This window comes from Zalophus californianus, chromosome 5 (assembly GCF_009762305.2).
Source record: "Zalophus californianus isolate mZalCal1 chromosome 5, mZalCal1.pri.v2, whole genome shotgun sequence".
NCBI lineage: Eukaryota > Metazoa > Chordata > Mammalia > Carnivora > Otariidae > Zalophus > Zalophus californianus.
Genome location: NC_045599.1, coordinates 60866270 through 60886759, shown reverse-complemented (window position 1 = coordinate 60886759; position 20490 = coordinate 60866270). Strand labels below are relative to the sequence as shown.

General features: G+C 35.7%; 1 protein-coding gene across 4 annotated transcripts in view; it reads right to left on the bottom strand.

Annotated features, from left to right (window-relative positions):
* Positions 1 to 2350: 2350 nt before the first annotated feature.
* Positions 2351 to 20490, bottom strand: part of FAM151B (family with sequence similarity 151 member B) — a 47046-nt gene continuing 28906 nt past the window's right edge. For all 4 annotated transcript variants that reach the window (XM_027604521.2, XM_027604522.2, XM_027604523.2 and 1 more), the window contains 2 exons: positions 20352 to 20487; positions 2351 to 4505 (listed from right to left, as the gene is read on the bottom strand). In XM_027604521.2, the coding sequence (XP_027460322.1) occupies positions 4346 to 4505; positions 20352 to 20487 (296 nt within the window). In that variant the 3' untranslated portion in view covers positions 2351 to 4345. The remainder of the gene's footprint in view (positions 4506 to 20351; positions 20488 to 20490) is intronic.

Genomic DNA, 20490 nt, shown 5'->3' with positions numbered 1-20490 from the left:
CGCTCATTCATTATACTCCCATTTTCTAGACAATAAAAAGTTCTTTAGTACTACTATCTTCATCTTTCTACCATTCAGCTATTTTCCTGGCATTGATTCATGAATTTATGATTATAAGCAGAGTGTAAGCTCCCACTAGGCAAGCTCATATCTTAAATTTCAAGGTGAGAGATAGGGCATTTTTCCATATATTCACTAGGTACTTAAGTTTTTATAATTACAAGGAAAAAATCTAAGACCCTTGCTCCAACAAACAAGCAAATAAGCAAACTGTTCTGAATAACTTTTAACAATTTCCCACTTGATAAATGAGTACATATCTGACTAAATAGTAATTACATCAATTTTACAGGGCCATAAACTACTGTACTTTATAAAGCTGATTTTTTGAAAAATTGGCTCTCATACCAAAGTCTCTTCTAGGACCAGGATTGCTCTGCCAGGCTTGGGAAATAGCCCTCAGATGCTATGAGTTCTCAACACCAATACATTAGACTTGAGAACCTGGAGGGGAAAAATAGGTTATACTTATATTGTGTCTGGGAACTTCTTCCCAAATATTTTCCTATGTATACAAATGCACATAAAGACACACAATTTTACATAAATAGTATGATACCAGACATCTGTTTTGCTGCCTGTAATATAACATCTTTCCATGTTAATAAATATAGATTCTCAGTGTTTATATACTATTGTATTGCATTCTTATACATTAAGGCCTTTATATCATTATTATTTATTAACCAACTTATGAAGTGTCTGTTCTTTTGCTTATTTTTCACTGGGTTGTTTAGCTTCTTTTTAAAAATCAGTTTATGGGGGCGCCTGGGTGGCTCAGTTGGTTAAGCAACTGCCTTCGGCTGGGGTCATGATCCTGGAGTCCTGGGATCGAGTCCCGCATCAGGCTCCCTGCTCAGCGGGGAGTCTGCTTCTCCCTCTGACCCTCTTCCCTCTCGTGCTCTCTATCTCTCATTCTCTCTCTCTCAAATAAATAAATAAAATCTTATAGGAGTTCTCCATAGATTGAGTATGTCCTTTGTCAAATATGTGTTAATGGTGTCTTTTGATGAGAAGTGTTAAATTTTGATAAAGCCCATTAAACAATGTTTTTCTTTTATGATTAATGTTGTGTTATAAGAAATCATTGCTAGGGCACCTGGATGGCTCAGTTAGTTAAGCATCAGACTCTTGATTTTGGCTCACATCATGATCTCAGGGTTGTGAGATTGAGCCCCAGGTTGGGCTCCACACTGGACGTGGAGCCTGCTTAAGATTCTTTCTCTCTCCCTCTGCCCTTCTCCCCATCCCCCCAAAAAATTTTAAAAAATATCATTGCCTTGGGTGTGGGGAAATAGGGAAAACTGGAAATATCTGACACTTTCATATGTCAATTATACCTCTATAAAGCTGAAATTTATCTTTTAGTTTTTTATAAAGCTGAAATTTAAAAAAAGAAATTATTGCCTACTCCCAAGTCATGAAAATATTCTCCTTTATTTTCTTCTAAATGCTTTCGTTTTAGCCTTCACATTTGGGCCTAAGATCCAACTCAAATTATCATTTGCATATGGTGTGAAGTAGGGATCAGTTACTTTTTTCTGTGTGAATATCCATTAAAAATTTATTTTTCAGGGGTGCCTGGGCGGCTCAGTCGTTAAGCGCCTGCCTTCGGCTCAGGTCATGATCCCAGGGTCCTGCGATCAAGCCCCACATCGGGCTCCCTCCTCAGCGGGAAGCCTGCTTCTCCCTCTCCCACTTCCCCTGCTTGTGTTCCCTCTCTCACTGTGTTTCTGTCAAATAAATAAGTAAAATCTTTAAAAAAAATTATTTTTCAATAGAATACATTTTATGATTCCCTTATATATATTTGTTCCCAAGAATGTTTTAAAATACACCTTTAAATCTTAACCTAAGTAATAACCAGCTGATAAGTTTCTCAATATAAAAGCATTTTGCCTTAAGACTAATATTTTTAAAAATATTATCAAGGGTCATGGGGTGCCTGGATGACTCACTTGGTTAAGCATCTGACTCTTGATTTCGGCTCAGGTTGTGATTGCACGGTCATGAGATTGAGCCCTGTGTCAGGCTCCACACTGGGCGTGGAGCCTGCTTAAAACTCTCTTCTCTTCCTCTCCTTCTGCCCCTCCACCCCATCTCTAAAATAAAAAAAAAAAAAAATGTGTGTGTGTGTATATATATATATATATATAAAATGTGTGTGTGTGTGTATTATCAAGAGTCAGATAATCAAGTAGGAAAAATAATCTGGGCAAATGACTTTTATTTAAAACCTCATTAAAATGCAGTTTATTTACAAATTCAATTTTCTTTATAAAAGTAAAGCATGGTCATTTTAGAAAATTTATAAAGTAAACATTAATTTTTACTATAATTTTAAGAGTTAATCTTTGTTGCTATTATTAAAATTTTATAATTATAAAATCGCATCTTTTGCTTTTGGCAAACAACCATAGAAAGTGAAGTTTTGGGTGTTATTTGACAAATGGCACTGCATTTAGTTGGAGCTAAAATTTAAAGTGGAAATATAATTGTCTTCTTTAAATATATGTCTACAATGTTTCATGTTATACCCCTTACTGTTCTCTATCTACAGTGGATATGATCATGTGATAAGTCTAGAAGAAGGGAACTAACTTTGTTGAGTACTTGCTATGTGTTGAGCACTGAGCTAGATGCCTCTATTCCATGGATCTCAATATTCATAACAACTCTTTAAAAGAATCCTCATTTTCCCTCCATTTTATAGATGACGAAACCAAGATTCAATGCGGTTAAATATTTCCCAAAATGTATAGCTAGGAAGGGACAGAGGTGGGGCTGTAAGGGAAGACTGTCTGAATTCAAAACCCAAGCTCTTTTCTCTATGTACGACTATTCTCTGGGAGAAAATGGTTGACAAACAAAGGCAAATTATGTATCTTAGGACATTCATTGGTAAGTTACTTTTCAATAATGAAAGAAGTAACGTGTTTTTCTGAATACCTTGCCCAAGACTATGGCACACAATATAAAGTACAGTTAAGAATGTTCCCTTACCATGAAGGACTTTATATAACCTAGCTGAGCAGATAAAACTAACATTTATGACCTAATTAGTGAACAATATCAAATAGTTAAAATTGACTGTTAAAGATCTGGAGACCATTGTTGTTGTAGGCATTTTTGAAATGATGACTGTGCTGAAGGTCACTAAGGTGATGTTTAGAGTGGGATACACTATGAAGGATCTTGAAAGAGTAAAATTTAATTAAGTGGCATTTAAGAGACCCCTGGAGCTTTCTGATTTGGCAAGAGGTGCTTACAAAAGTTTTGTTCAGCAGAAATACTCAGGGCATCTCTGAGTAGAATGTGAACAATAAAGTCATGAAGAACTTTTTAAGATTCTAGCAGTAGAACAAGGGCCTGAACTAAGGTGGTGCTGGTGAGAAACTTGAAAATCAAACGATATGTTACTAGGATTAAAATTCTGCTCTCCAGGGGTGCCTGGGTGGCTCAGTCGTTGGGCGTCTGCCTTTCGCTCAGGTCCTGATCCCAGGGTCTTGAAATCGAGCCCTGCATCGGGCTCTCTGCTCGGTGGGAAGCCTGTTCCTTCCTCTCCTGCTCCCCCTGCTTGTGTTCCTGCTCTCACTAGCTCTCTCTCTGTGTCAAATAAATAAAATTAAAAAAAAAAAAATCTGCTCTCCAGTAGTATTGTACTTACTATAGATAAAATACTATGATTGAAACAAAGAATATAAACATATACAGTTGTCAGCATGCCCCCAACAATATGGAAATTCTAGATCCATCTAATTTAATCTATATTGTTTTCAGTAAATGGATTTTATTCTGTTATGAGAAAGCTGCTCACCTCTATGAAAATTAAAATATTTTTAAAGCCCTCTTACTCTTCCTTAGTCTCTGAAATAACAAGTTCTCCAGGAAAAAAGAAAGAGGGTGCCACAAATTTGTGGAATCTCTGTAATGCAAGGCCAACCAAAATGTGATTTATATCTGTATCACATGTAATGTGCTTACAGGTTATGACATGTAAATTCTTTCAATTATCTTCAGTATATCAAAATTACATATTATAAGGGGGTTTAAAGCATAATTTTCCTAAATTATTATTAGACCAGGCCCACTGAAATCTCTTCTTTCCAAATCTTTGAAGTACATACAGTATCATAAGGATATAGGCCTAATAAAGTAAGCACTAAGTGTTTTTTTATTAGATGAATTAGAGCATAAATCAATCATCACAATTTATATGGTAATTAATTAGGACCAAAGCAGAGGATTATGAAACCAAAACATGAAATAATTTAGAAGAATCTTCTTAGAGATTAACTTTGACTCCAATGGCTTGTTTAAATTCATGGTTTTGTGGTTCCAGGATGTCATAGAAAACTTGTTTTTTGTCAAAATGGTCTCTAATGCAAAGTAAATCTTCAATGGAATAGTTATCATTTTTCCCAGTCCAAATAGTCAGGCTGTACCTGCATTAAAATAAAACAGAATTTTGTAGTGAAAAGTAAAAGATAAGAAACAGTGATGAGGAATTCCATAAGCCTAAAAATAGTCACTTTCATTTATCTTTAACCCAAATTCACACAAACAAAAAAATTAATTAGCAGTGCTGGAACATATAGTTCCTGTTTCATTCCTTCATGAACATCAGAAGGACTAGAGAGAAAAAAATACACATTGCCATCATCTAAATTAGGTAACTGCTATATCTGAATTACAGGAATGTGAAATGGCTTTGGAAACCCAGACTGGTAACACTGAAAACGGGCTGAATTTTGGACAAAAAAAACTGAAGAGATTGTATTGCTGATCAAGGAATCTGTTCTCTACACAAAACCTACAGCTCTAACTTGGGTTTTTTTCAGTAGCCTAGGTAGGGTCAAAGGCATGACTATAAAGGATTATGAAGAGACACTAATGTCAATGACATTACCAACATTCATATTCACTTACAAGTGGCCCCACTCTCCCTTCTGGGGGGAGGGAGGTTGTATGAGATATAAGAATGCCAAGAGATGTCACTAAGGATGCCAAACAATAAATTTAGATCCATTTCTGGGCATTAAAAAAGCAATAATAATATATGCAGATTTATCATGGATGTTAAGAACATACTCAGAATTTTAATGTTATTTAAGTTGTGCATTTTCATTTCTTCCAGTAGACATTACTTCTATTAGAATACTCCTGTTGCATCAGTCTAAGAAAATGCAAAGCTGCTAAGTAGTTTCATACTTATTTTCCCCATAAACATTTCAGAATGCAGGAAAAAAAATCTCCAAAACACTTCTTCTACTAATAATAAGAAATAGTCTAACCAAGGTATGAGTTCTTGCTATGCTGACACGTTCCTGTCCTTAAGGATGGTGACGCCATTCTAGAGATATACTTTGAATTTTATGCCACAGCAGCATTATGTGGCAAACCAAAAAGAAATTTTAAGCTACAGATGAGGACACACACAGACACACACACTGACGGGAATTACTTTAGGATCCATATTTTTACAACTTATCAAGACTGAATTAGAAAGAATTAAAAAATCTGGATAGATTAATTACTAGTAAAGAAACGGAATCAGCAATTGAAAATCTCCCAGTGAAGAAAAGCCCAGAACCAGATGGCTTCACTGTTGAATTTTCCAAACATGTAAAGAAATAACACCAATTCTTCTCCAACTCTTCCAAAGAACTGAAGAGCAAGAAATTTCAGCAGCATTATGTTGATACCAAATCCAGAAAAGACACTACTAGTAAAGAAAACTGTAAGTCAATATCCCTGATGAATATAAATGCAAAAATTCTCAATAAAATACTACCAAATTCTGCAGCACAATAAAAGAATCATTCACCATGATCAAGTAGGATTTATCCCTGTGATGCAAAGATAGCTCAACACACACAAATCAATCAATATTATACATCACATTTAATAGAATGAAAGAAAAGAATCATATGATCATTTCAGTAGGTGCAAAAAAAGCATCTGACAAAATTCGACATCCACTCATGAAAAAACTTAATAAATCAGGCTCAGAAGGAACATATCTCAACAGAATAAAGGCCATATATGACAAGTCTACAGCTAATAGCATACTCAATGATGATAGGATGAAAGCTTTTCCTCTAAGATCAGGAACAAGACTAGGGTGCTCACTCTTGCCATTCTTATTCAACATAGTACTGAAAGTCCTAGCTACAGCAATGAGGCAAGAAAAAGAAATAAACAGTATAAAAATTAGAAAGAAGTCAAATTGCCTCTATTTGCAGAGGACATGATTTTGTACATAGACTTTGTATAAAGACTCAACCAAAAACCTGTTAGATCTAATCAATGAATTCAATAAAGTTGCAGGACACAAAATTAATATACAAAAATCAGTAGCGTTTCTATACACTAACAGTGAAATTTCTGAAAAAGAAATAAATTGATCTCATTTACAATAGCATCAAAAACAGTAAAAGACATGCGAATAAATTTAACCAAGAGGTAAAAAATCTTTAAACTAGAAATTAGGACACTGATGAAAGAAATCAAAGAAGACATAAATAAATGGAAAAGTATTCTGTCTTCATGAATTGGAAGAATTAATGTTAAAATGTCAGTACTACCAAAAGATTCAGTGCAATCCCAATTCTAATGGCATTTTTTAGAGAAGTAGAAAAAAAACTCCCCTAAAATTTATATGAAATCACAAAAGACCCTGAATAGCCAAAGAAATCTTAATAAAGAAGAACAAAGCAGGAGGCATCATACTTCCTGATTTCAAGTTATACTATACAGCAATTGTCATCAAAACAGTGTGGTAGTGGCATAAAAACAGACAAATAGACCGAAAGAACAGAATCAAGAGCCAAAAAATAAACCCAAGCATATATGATCAACTAATATTTGACAAGGGAGCCAAGATTACTCAATGGAGAAAAAAGTCTCTTCAATAAATGGTGCCTGGATAATTGGATAGTCACATGTAAAAGAATGAAACTGACCCCATATCTTATACCAGTCACAAAAATTAACTTGAAACAAGTTAAAGAATTAAATGTAGGATCTGAAACCATTAAACCCCAAGAAGAAAACATAGGCATAAAGTTCCTTGACATGGGTCTTTGTAATGATTTTTTGGATATGACACCTAAAGCACAAGAAATAAAATAAAAAATAAACAAGTGGGACTAAATCAAACTAAAAGGCTTCTGCACAGCAAAAGAAACCATCAACAAAGTGAAAAGACAACCTCTGGAATGGAAATGGGACAAAATATTTGCAAACCATATATCAGATAAGGGGTTATTATCCAAAGTACATAAAGAACTCACAGCAAAAAAACAATAGTAATAAACTATAACAAAATAACAAATAACCTATTTTAAAAATGGGCAAAGGACCTAAATAGACATTTTTCAAAAGAAGATATATGAAAGGCCAACAGGTACATAAAAAGATGCTCAAGATCACTAGTCATTATGGAAAAGTAAATCTAAACCACAATGAGATATCATTTCATGCATATTAGAATGGCTATCATCAAGATAAGAGATAACAAATGCTGGTGTGGATGTTAAGTAAAGGGAATCCTGTGCACTGTTGGTGGGATTATAAATTGGTACAGCCTCTACAGAAAACAGTATGGAGGATCCTCAAAACTACCATATGATCCAGCAATTCTATTTCTGGGAATATATCCAAAGGAAACAAAAATATTAACGTGAAAAAATATCCACACCCTCATGTTCATAGAAGCATTGTTTACAGTAGCTAAGACATGGAAACAACCTAAGTGTCCATCAGTGGATGAATGGATTAAAAAGTTGTGGTATATACATATATACAATATAGTATTATTCAGCCATAAAAGAATGAGGAAACCTTCCCATTTGCAACAGCATGACTGGACCTTGAAGGCATTAGCTAAGTAAAATAAGTCAGACAGAAAAAGACAATACTGTACAATCTCACTTATATGTAAAATCTAAAAGGAAAAAAACTCACAAAGAGATTAGACTTGCGGTTATCAGAGGTAGAGGGTGGGAAGGGGGAAATGGAGGAAGGTGGTCAAAGGTACAGACTTACAGTTATAAGATAAGTACTAAGGTTGTAATGTATAACATGATGACTAGAGCTAACACTGCTGTATGATTACATAGGAAAGTTTTTTAGAGAGTAAATCCTAAGAGTTCTCATCACAAGGAGAAATTTTTTTCCTTTTTCCTTTTCTTCTTTCTTTTTACTGTATTTATATGGGAAGGTGGAGGTTAGCTGAATCTATGGTGGTAATCATTCCACAATATATATAAATCTAACCATGAGGCTGTATACCTTAAACTTATACAGTGATGGGGGTGCCTGGGTGGCACAGTCAGTTAGGGGTCAGATGCTTGATTTTGGCTCAGGTCATGATCTCAGGGTTGTGGAATCAAGCCCCACGTCAAGCACTACGCTCAGCATGGAGTCTGCTTAGGACTCTCTCTCCCTCTCCCTCTCCCCCTCCCCCTGGCTCGCTCTCTCAAATAAATAAATAAATCTTAAAAAAAAAAGCTTGTGCAGTGGTGTATTTCATTTATTTCTCAATAAAACAAAGAAATACAAAAAAAAACCCTGTATTTTTTTGCTAAAATGGCATCTTTATTACTTTATTTGAACACCATAGTGACAAACCTTATTAAAAAAAAATACAGATATGAATTTAGGTTACAAAAGGAGCTCTCCAGTGTTATTCTGCCTCTTTTAATCCTCCATTATATTTAAAACAAAATAGGAAAAAAAATTGCCTCAGGGTACCTTAAATTGTATTTATTCAAATCAATTCTCAGGTTTCATTTTTTAAGCCCTTTTTCTTAGAAAATAACATATATAGGAAAAATGCATAAAACATAAATATGCATTTTAACAAATTATTATAAAATGAACTCCAGTGTAACCAAAACACAAATCAAGAAGTAGAGCACCACCAGTACCTTGGGAGGTACCTATATGTCACTCTGTGATCACAACATTTCCTCTACCCTGGAGTCCTCACAACCTTAACCTTTGTGGTAGCCATATTCTTGCTTTTCTTTATTTACTACCTATATATCCATCCCTAACCAGTACAGTTTAATTTTTGCCTGTTAGTTAATTTTATATAAATGGAATCATATGGTATATAATATTTTTTTGGTCTTGCTTCTTTTTTTAAAAAAGACTTTATTTATCTATTTGGGAGAGAGAGTCCTAAGAGACTAGTCTAGAGTCTAGAGAGAGAGCGAGTTGGGGGGAAGGGCAGAGGGAGAAGCAAACTTCCTGCTGAGCAGGGAGCCTGATGCAGGGCTTGATCCCAGGACCCGAGATCAGGACCTGAGCCAAAGGCAGACGCTTAATCTATTTCATGTAAAGAAGTGAAGAGAATTTGCCCATGTCTGTAGATGACAGAGAAAGCCTACCAAAGACATTTCTAGATGAGGGACACATTCCACCTAAACACTTTGCAACAGTGGGAATAGCATCCCTGAGCGACAAGTGGAAGCTTTCTTGAATTAGGTTTGATCCTAAGAAGCTATGAAGATAAGGAAAGAGTTAACACAGGAAAGCCATAGTTGTGATTTTTCCTATTCCTGTGGAAACTCAAAATTTAAAATTTAAGCAATAGGGGTGCCTGGGTGGCTCAGTCATTAAGCATCTGCCTTCAGGTCAGGTCATGATCCCAGGGTCCTGGGATTGAGCCCCGCATTGGGCTCCCTGCTCAGCAGGAGGCCTGCTTCTCCCTCTCCCACTCCCCCTGCTTGTGTTCCCTCTCTCGTGTTCTCTCTCTCTCTCAAAAAACAAAAAAAACACAAAAAACAAAAACAAAAAAGCAACTTTAATTAAAAAAATTAAAAAATAAAATAAAATTTAAGCAATAGATAAAAGATTTTACTTAGAGGGGTGCCTGGGTAGCTCAGTTGGTTAAGCATCTGCCTTCAGCGCAGGTCATGATCTCAGGTCATGGGATTGAGCCCCACATCAGGCTCCCTGCTCAGCAGGGAGTCTGCTTCTCCCTCTGCCTCCCCCTCTGTTCTCTCTCTCAAATAAAAAATAAAAAAGATTTTATGTAGAGATACCACATTGCCTACCTCCATTGACAAAGAAAAGTTAAAGGCTAAACAAACTCACATACAAGACTCTCTAGGTCTAAGAAACAGAGTCTTGGTCCCTCTCCAATATCCACTTTGGGCAAGTAGCCTTTCCAGAAAAAAAATGACTTTCTTTAAAGTACAATAATCAAAATCCACAGAGGTTTTACACAACAGAGTACAAGAAAACAGAAGGATTAATAGGGGTGCCTGGGTGGCTCTGGTCATGATCCCAGGACCGGGATCGAGCCCTGAATCTGGCTCGGGAAGCCTGCTTCTCCCTTTCCCACTCCTCCCTATTCTCGCTCTTGCTGTCTCTCTGTCAAATAAATAAATAAAATCTTAAAAAAAAAATATATATATATATAAGGGTAAACAAATGCAGATGGAGAAATAAGAACTTAATCTTTAAAAAACTATCAGGTAGCAGAAATATATGTAAAACTTAAAGAATGCCAAAAGGCAGATAAAAGCCATGACCAACATTTTTTACATGATGCGACAGCTTCTTTGAAGAAAGAACACAAAGCAGAGGTATGAGCTAATGGAAGGGGATATAAGACAATATAAAAAAGATGATGAAACATTAATTGGCAGATTTTAGGAAAGAAATAAAAAATTAATACTACTACAGAAATAAAGTGAAATCGGAAGATATACAAGGGAAAACAGACATTGTTGCAAATACTGTAAGGGATATAGGAGACAGATAATAAAATCAAGAAAAATAAAATCCAAATAAATAGAAAGGAAAGAAAGACTAAAGAGAAAAAACAGATACCAAAGAGAGGCAATGGAGATCTAAATATTCATAGCTGGAATCCTGGAAAGAGAAAAGATAAGTTTACAAATAAAATAGAAAAAGTATTTTAAAAATATAATTCACAAAAACATTCCAGAAAAGAACATTTGAATCTATATACTGAAAACAACCCTTGAAAACAACCCAAAGACTGTGAGCTAAGAATTTTATAGCTAGCCAATTTATCACTGATTATAACAAAGCTGGATAATAAGAGACAATAAGTCAACTAAAATTAGCTGAAAGAGGTGAAGAAATACACTAATTTTATTACTGGTCACAGGAAGATGTTAACAGGTACCTGTAAAGAAGCAGATTAAGCATACTTTGTGAAATTACAGTAATAACCAATAGAAAAAAATGAACCTCCCAAATTATTAAAATTAAAAATACAAAACAGCTACAGTGAAATGTTTTCAAAGCTATGCAGATAACAAGTACTGTAGTTTTAAAAAAATAACAGAAACAAGACCAAACAAGACCAACATCTCTGTCTTACAAACAAAAGTAAATAAGTTAAACTCTCCTTTTAAAAGGCTGTTAGATTAAATTAATGGGAGTCAGGTAAGTTTGATAAGAAATTCACAACAGAGAAAGGGAGAAGGCTAGAAAGAACCCTAAGGGGTTGGGTTGAAATTGGAAGTATCAGTATGAACCCATGGGCTTTATATATATATATACAGACACATAGAAATGGTTATAGATATATATATTGGCATGTGTGTGTGTGTGTGTGTGTGTGCGCATAGGTGTGTGTCTGTACACATACACAGACTGTAATCACAGACACACACACAAGCACTTACCAGCTCTGTCCCCTGAAATGTCCTAGAAGCAATGACACTCTAGTAGCAATGATCATACTAAACTTCCAGATTTTACTTTCAAAATACCATCCACCACTATAATCAGGCACACATCCTTGAAGAAGTAGCTAATTTGAGAATTGAGACAGGGAAAGTACATGAGTCTCCAGAGAACATAAGCATGAGATCTGTCATGAGGAAATAGTGAGCTGATCCAAGTTGAGAACATCTTTCATAACAAAAGCCCTGTCATCTTTAAGACTGTCAAGTGTATGAGATAGGGAAAGACTGAGGGCCTATTCCAGACTGAAGGAGACTGATGAGATGTGAAAACTAAATGCAGTACATGTTCTTGGAGAGTTTCTTGGACCACAAAGAAAAAAGAAGCATTTTTTGAATGGTTGGTAAAATCTGGAATAGTTCCTCAGTCTCATGCTTTTTAGTGGGGTCTTTATCTGATTTTGGAATCAAAGTAATGCTGGCCTACATAGAAAGAGTTTGGAAGTTTTCCCTCCATTTCGATTTTTTGAGACATCTTCAGAATAGGTATTAATTATTCTTTAAATGTTTGGTACAATTCCTCTGGGAAGCCATACAGCCCTGGACTCTTGTTTGTTGGCAGACTTTTTATTACTGCTTAAATTTCCTTGCTGGTTATGGGTCTGTTCAGGTTTTCTATTTCTTCCTGGTTCAGCTTTGGTAGTTTATACATCTCTAGGAATGCATCCTATTCTTCCAGATTGCCTAATTTGTTGGCATATAGTTGCTCATAGTTTTTTCTTATAATTGTTTGTATTTCTTTGGTGTTGGTTGTGATCTCTCCTCTTTCATTCATGATTTTATTTATTTGGGTCCTTTGTCTTTTCTTTTGGTAGGTCTGGCCAGGGTTTTATCAACCTTATTAATTCTTTCAGAGAACCAGCTCCTAGTTTCATTGATCTGTTCTACTGTTCTTTAGGTTTCTATTTTATTGATTTCTGCTCTGATCTTTATTATTTCTCTTCTCCTGCTGGATTTAGGCTTTATTTGCTGTTCTTTCTCCAGATCCTTTAGGTGTAAGATTAGTTTGTATATTTGAGAACTTCCTTGTTTCTTGAGAAAGACTCATATTGCTATATACTTCCCTCTTAGGACCACCTTTGCTGCATCCAAAAGGTTTTTGTTTTGTTTTTGTTTGTTTTTAAAGATTTTATTTATTTATTTATTTGAGAGAGAGGGAACACAAGCAGGGGGAGTGGGAGAGGGAGAAGCAGGCTTCCTGTGGAGCAGAGAGCCCGATGTGGGGCTCGATCCCAGGACCCTGGGATCATGACCTGAGCTGAAGGCAGATGCTTAATGACTGAGCCACCCAGGTACCCCGAATCCAAAAGGTTTTGAACAGTTGTGTTTCCACTTTCACTTGTTTCCATGAATTTTTTAAATTATTTTTTAATTTCCTGGTTGACCGATTCAGTCTTTAGTAGGATGTTCTTTAGCCTACATGTATTTGAGTTATTTTCAAATTTCCTCTTGTGATTGAGTTCCAGTTTCAAAGCACTGTGGTCCAAAACCATGCAGGGAATAATCCCAATCTTTTGGTACTGGCTGAGACCTGATTTGTGACACAGGATGTGATCTATTCTGAAGAATGTTCAATGTGCACTCAAGAAGAATGTGTATTCTGTTGCTTTAGGATGGAATGCTCTGAATATATCTGTGAAGGCCATCTGGTTCAGTGTGTCATTCAAATACCTTGTTTCCTTGTTGATCTTCTGCTTAGATGATCTGTCCATTGCAGTGAGTGGGGTGTTAAAAGTCCCCTACTATTATTGTATTAGTATTGATATGTTTCTTTAATTTTGTTATTAATTGGCTGCTCCCATGTTAGGGGCAGAAATATTTACAATTGTTAGATCTTCTTGTTGGATAGACCCTTTAATTATGATGTAGTGTTCTTCCTCATCTCTTATTACAGTCTTTGGTTTAAAATCTATTTTGTCTAATGTAAGGATTGCAACCCCAGCTTTCTTTTGATGTCCATTAGCATGATAAATGGTTTTCCACCCCCTCACTTTCAATCTGGAGGTGTCCTTGTGTCTAAAATGAATCTCTTACAGACAGCATATCGATGGGTCTTGCTTTTTTATCCAATCCGATACCCTGTGTCTTTTGATTGGGGCATTTAGCCCATTAACATTCAGAATAACTATCGAAAGATATGAATTTAGTGCCATTGTATTTATTACCTGTAAAGTCATTGTTTCTGTATATGGTCTCTGTTCCTTTCTGGTCTATTTACTTTTGGGCTCTCTCTTTGCTTAAAGGAATCCTTTTAATATTTCTTGTAGGGCTGGTTTGGTGATCACAAATTCTTTTAGTTTCTGTTTGTCCTCGAAGGTTTTTATCACTCCTTCTATTTTGAATGACACCATAGGTGGATAAAGTATTCTTGGCTGCATATTTTTCTCATTTAGCACCCTGAATATATCATGCCAGTCCTTTCTGGCCCACCAGGTCTCTGTGGATAGGTCTGCTGCCAATCTAATCTTTCTACCTTTGTAGGTTATGGACCTCTTGTCCCAAGATGCTTTCAGGATTTTCTCTTTGTTTCTGAGATTTGCAAGTTTCACTATTATATGTCAGGGTGTTGACTTATTTTTATTGATTTTGAGGGAGGGTTCTCTGTGACTCCTGGATTTTGATGCCTGTTTCCTTCCCCAGATTAGGGAAGTTCTCCACTATAATTTGCTCTAATATACCTTCTGCCCCCCCTTCCTCTTCTGCTGGGATCCCAATTATTCTAATATTGTGTCATTTTATGGTGTCACTTATCTCTCAAATTCTCCCCTCGTGATCCAGTAGTTGTTTATCTCTATTTTTCTCCATCATTTTGTCTCTATATCACCAATTCTCTCTTCTGTCTCATTTATCCTAGCAGTTAGAGCTTCCATTTTTTATTTATTTTTTATTTTAAAAGATTTTATTTATTTGACAGAGAGAGACACAGTGAGAGAGGGAACACAAGCAAGGGGAGTGGGAGAGGGAGAAGGAGGCTTCCCGCCGAGCAGGGAGCCCGATGTGGGGCTTGATCCCAGGACCCTGGGATCATGACCTGAGCTGAAGGCAGACGCTTAAGGACTGAGCCACCCAGGTGCCCCTAGAGCCTCCATTTTTTATTGCATCTCATTAATAGCTTTTTTATTTCAACTTGATTAGATTTTAGTTTTTTTATTTCTCCAGAAAGGGATTCTCTAGTGTCTTCTATGCTTTATTCAAGCCCAGCTAGTATCTTTATAATCGTTATTTTGAACTCCAGTTCCAACATCTTACTTATGTCCATACTGATTAGGTCCCTGGCAGTTAGTACTGCCTCTTGTTCTGTTTTTTGAGGTGAGTTTTTCCATCTTGTCATTCTTGCAGAAAGTGGTCACTTTTCTATTTGTAGAGTTGCAGTTATTCTTTTCTTAGATCTCTGGTTGAGTTTGTAGGTGTTCAGAATGATTTGATAACTATCTAGCTGAGTTCCTGGTACCAGACGAAACTAAGGTCTCCTAGTCCTCCACCACCTTGGACTCCTCATTGACAATGTGAATTTAGGTAAAAAATCATTCATTAGGCCAAGAAGATCTTTTAATAATAAACTTCTAATTAATTCTTCATTAAGATAAAAGATATATGAATATGCACCAAATAATATATGAACATTTTAAAAAGCAAAAACTATGAAGGTAGAAGAGGAAACAAAAATATTTTAACAGCTGGAAACTTGAACTCTCTTAGTCCATAAGAGAGCAAATGGCCAAAAAATTAAAAGATGATGTAATGGCACACATTAAGATTATTTATTATACCATCCTGTGCAATATCAAATATTGGAAACATTCTTCATGTTTACCAATAGGAAGCTCATTAAATACCATATTATAGTACATACATAAATATGATGCACCTAGAAAGGAAGCTTACCTTGGAAAGAGTCCCAAGATGTACTGCTAAGTAAAAGGGGAGAAAAAAGCAAAGAACAGAACAGAAGCAAGGTATATGCTACCTTTGCTTTAAATAGAGGGGAAAATAAGAATCTGTATTTGTATTCACTCTTACCTGAATAATGAAACTACTAACTGTGGCTATCTAAGAAACTAACAACTGTGGTTAGTGAGATTGGGCAGGACTGGCTAGATGGGAAAGAGGGTTTTCACAGTATAACTCTCTGTTCTTTGGTTTTTGAACCAGGTAAATGTATTAGTTATACATTAAACGAATGAATGAATTACATTAAAAGTATTTTTTAAAGCAAGCAAAAATTAAGGCATAAAAGAGTTAAATTACATAACTAATAGTGTACATTAATGTGTTACATAAATTAGTAGTTTTACTCCAATATTAATTTTCCTTTCTTACACAACAAATACCTGAATTTTAACTAGACACAAGATTTACAGAATAACAGCAACATTTCCCAGCTTCACCAGCATCTAGGTATAGGCAGATGACTAAATTACAGCAAGAGTTGTAAGAGGATGAGAAGGTGTGAAACTTCTAAGTCATGCCCTGGAAAGAAAGAGGCCTGCCATGAGCTTCTCTTTTTTCCTTCCTTACTACTGATGGAGTATTTGAATATAGGTGAGGTTGGTGGGGTGAGGTCCATAGTCGACAACCAAGAAAGAATTCTTGAGATGTCTTTGGTGCAACATGGTGGTTTTATTAAAGAACAGGGACCCATGGGCAGAAAGAGCTGCTGCACCAGGGTTGTAAGGGGTGGCTGATTATATACTTGGGAGTTGGGGGGAGGTAAGGAAAAGGGAGGTTTTCAAAAGAATTTTCAAATGCTAAAGAGGACCTCTAAGATACTGGAGGCTTTGCCATTGTCAAGTTAAGGCTGTTTTTCCCTCTACTAAGGCATTAACATTAAGACAGTTGGGAGCTTCCTGGAGGAACATTATACTCTGTCTGCCTCAAGTATTTGTGAATGGGCTGCAGATTATAAATGTAGATAAAATTAAATTTAATTTCATCTACATTTCCTTCTGGAAGTTAGATTATTGATAAGAATGCTTTTTTTTTTTTCTTGTACATCACTAAGACATTTTAAACTGAGGGAGACTCTTGTCTTGGAGGACTATAATCTCTATAAGTTAACCATTTGTTTTTCCTTCCTTTAGCTTTAGGGCAGCCAGGAATGCCTGAGGATTGTCACACATTTCCCACCTGGGGGGGGGGGGAAGAGGGAGAGGGTTTGTGGGTGTCAGCTTGTGCTTTGTCCTCAGCTTGCCTTCTGCTCCCTCATCACCACCACCTGAAACTCAGACTGAGCAGTAATCAATCTGACCATATGGACGAAGGAAATATCCTAAGGAAAGCAGAGAATCAAGATAGAAGCATTCTGGGTCCTTGACATGTGGAAGCACAAAATCAGCCCTGATTTATTTGTCAGCTATGTGAGAGAGAACTAGACTTGTTAAAGCTATTGTAATTTAGGTTTCTACTGTAACAGCCAAATTATATCCTCATACAATAGATGAACTCATACAAAATATCTATATATTAAGCCCTTAATAAAACCTACAAAGTAAAATAAGATGTTATCTGATTACGATACAATAAACCTAGAAACTATTAATAAACCCAAAACAAATAATTCAACTACCTAGATGCCTAAAAAATTTCTCTTAAAACAACTTTTGAGGAAAAACTCACAATTTTATAATACTTACAAATTTATAATAATGAAAATCTACACAAAAGAAACAATGGGACACTGATAAAGCAGTGGCCAGAGAAAAAAGAAAAGTCTTAAAAACTTGTATTAATAAATATAAATATGTTAATATTTATTATATAATATATATATTATGTATAATATATATTATAATATAATAATAAATATAAATATGTTAATATTTATGTATAAATATAAAATGTTAATATAAAAATGAAAGTAAGTAAAGCATCCAACTCAAGAAATTATAAGAAGCTACATAAAACATAATTTAAAAAGATAAAAGAGAAATTCATGAATCATTTATCAAAAACATGAACAAATCTAAGAGCTGATTCCTAAAAAAAGAGAAAGAGATAAATCCATTATCTAGTTTAATCAAGAAACAAGAGGGAAAGCTCAAATAAATAAAATAAGGAAATAAAGACACAGAAGTGTAGGGGCCAAGAGCAGGCCATCACAACATGGGCCATTTTGGAACAAACATTATTTTGAGTTAAAAACAAAGAAAATCCCAGCAGATACAGGAAAATCTCTTTACCTCCCCCACAACAGCCAGCATGTACCAGGAAGAGACCTATTAACAGAGATTGCTCTTAACCTAAGAAATTTACCACATTAATAGAGCAACAGTTGTTTTCCAAACATCTCTCACCTTCCTGCTAATGGTCTTTCTCCCCTTTGAATCCTCAGACCCAACCTTCCTACTCAGTTCCTTGAAGTCTCATGTTGCCTCACAGTCTCTGGAATTTCCACGTCTGCGTGGAGTCCCTGTGCATATGCTATTAAATTTGATTTTCTCCTGTTAATCTGTGTCATATTTATTTAGTCCAGGACCTTGAAGGGAAGAGAAATACTTTCTCTCCAACAGAAGAAATTAAAAGAATGAGAAACTATTTTAATAGCTTCTGTGTATAAATAAACTTTCAAAAACCTGGGTGAAATGAACAATTTTCTAGGAAAAATATATCAAAATTAGTTCCCCCAAAGATAGAAAATCAATATAGACCATTTACCATAAAATAAAAAGGCTGTCTAATTAAGCTTTCTACAAAGTATCAGGTTTAGATAGTTTACCAAAACTCAGGTGCAAGCCATCTCAATGTTATTTTTTGTAATATCCCAGAACACATAAAAAGAATGGTCCCTAGCTTTTTTAATGAAATGTACATAACATTTATACCTAAAAAAGAAAGAAAAAACACTACAGACCAATCTCACTTCCAAATGCAAAAATCCTAACTAAAATTTGGCAATGAAATTTTGCAGTAGATTAAAAGAATGATATATTTCATGATCAAGTGGGATTTATTCTGGAAATGTGAAGATAACTCAATATTATGAAATATTAACATAATTTATTTTATTGATAGATATTGAAAAAATATTATTTTCACAGAAACTGAAATGGTATTTAGTAAAAATTCAATATCCACAGGAATGTGAATACTTTTTTAATATACACATATCTGCTTCTCTTACTCTTTCCAACAGAGTGAATTACTAAACTGAGTTTTTCCCTGGATGATTTGGGAAAATTCTTTATTAGAATTCTTTATATCTGTGTGACATATGTATCAACAGTTTTATGAGAATCTTTACTTTTTAAAAAAAAAGATTTTATTTATTTATTTGAGAGAGAGAGAGAGAGAGCATGAGCAGGGGGAGGGACTGAGGGAGAAGCAGACTCTCCGCTGAGCAGGGAGCCAGATGCAGGGCTCTATCCCAGGACCCCGAGATCTAGACCTGAGCTAAAGGCAGATGCTTAACCGAATGAGCCACCCAGGCGCCCCTAGAATCTTTACATTTTTATGTGTTCAAATATATCAAACTTCCCTTTTTTTTTTTTTTTTTTAAAGGAAAGAGCGTTTATGAGTATGCAAGCATGAGGGGAGGACAGAGGGGGTTTGGCAGAGGGAAAGGGAGAGAGAAAATCCTAAGCAGGCACCACACACAGCAGCACAGAGCCTGAGCCAGGGCTCAATCCCACAACTCTGCCATCATGACTTGAGCCAAAATCAAGAGTCAGCTGCTTAACAGACTGAGCCGCCCAGGTGCCCCTGAAACTTTCCTTTTATAGTGGTGAGAGAAAAATTCTCTAAAGTCCTGATATACAAAGGAAGCTATTTTAGATTTCCTTCTAAGTCAGCAGTACTGTATATAAACTTTTTTCAAGCCAAAAGCCTGATGTATGGCCTGCCATGCATGCATTGTACACCTGGTTTGTGAATGAGTAGCCTAAAGGAAAACCGTCTTGTCCTTGAGATATTGATTAATGCTCCTGCTCCCCGCATTCCTTGATGCCTGCCTATATGCTAATCTATAATCCTTGGAGCTTTTACAAGATGTAAAAAAGTATATAACCCTGTAAACTCATTCATTCTCTAGAACACTTTCTACCCGGCATTTCCCAGGTAGCTATCTTAATTTGAGCTCAAGTAAAACTAATTTTTTTTTTAATATTAGAGTTCTTTGGTAACGTTGTGGTGACAAAAGCTTCTTGATTTGTGCCTTACTAAGAAAGGTCTTCTCCATTCTGAAACTATATAAAATATCATATTTTTTCTTTATGTATTTAATGTTTGATTTTCAAGTCTTTAATTCATCTGGAATTTATTTTGGAGGAAAGTTTTTTTTTTTTAAGATTTTATTTATTTTTTCAGAGAGAGACACAGCGAGAGAGAGAACACAAGCGGGGGAGTGGGAGAGGGAGAAGCAGGCTTCCCCCTGAGCAGGGAGCCCGATGCGGGGCTCAATCCCAGGACCCTGGGATCATGACCTGAGCCGAAGGCAGCCGCTTCACCGACTCAGCCACCCCAGGGCCCCCACACACTGTCTTTACATAATCAGTTTTCATCCTCTGTCTCTTTCTCATATATACTCACAGGCACACGATATTTTGTTAAACTTATACGTACCTGTTTGATTTCTTTAACAGCCAAAGTAACTGAGAATAGGACTGCCTGACTAATGCTGCTCTGACAGGAAATGTTACGGGCTGCTTCAGCTCCTTACATATATATTCCATTTCTTTCACCATTGTCCAGCTGTAACCTG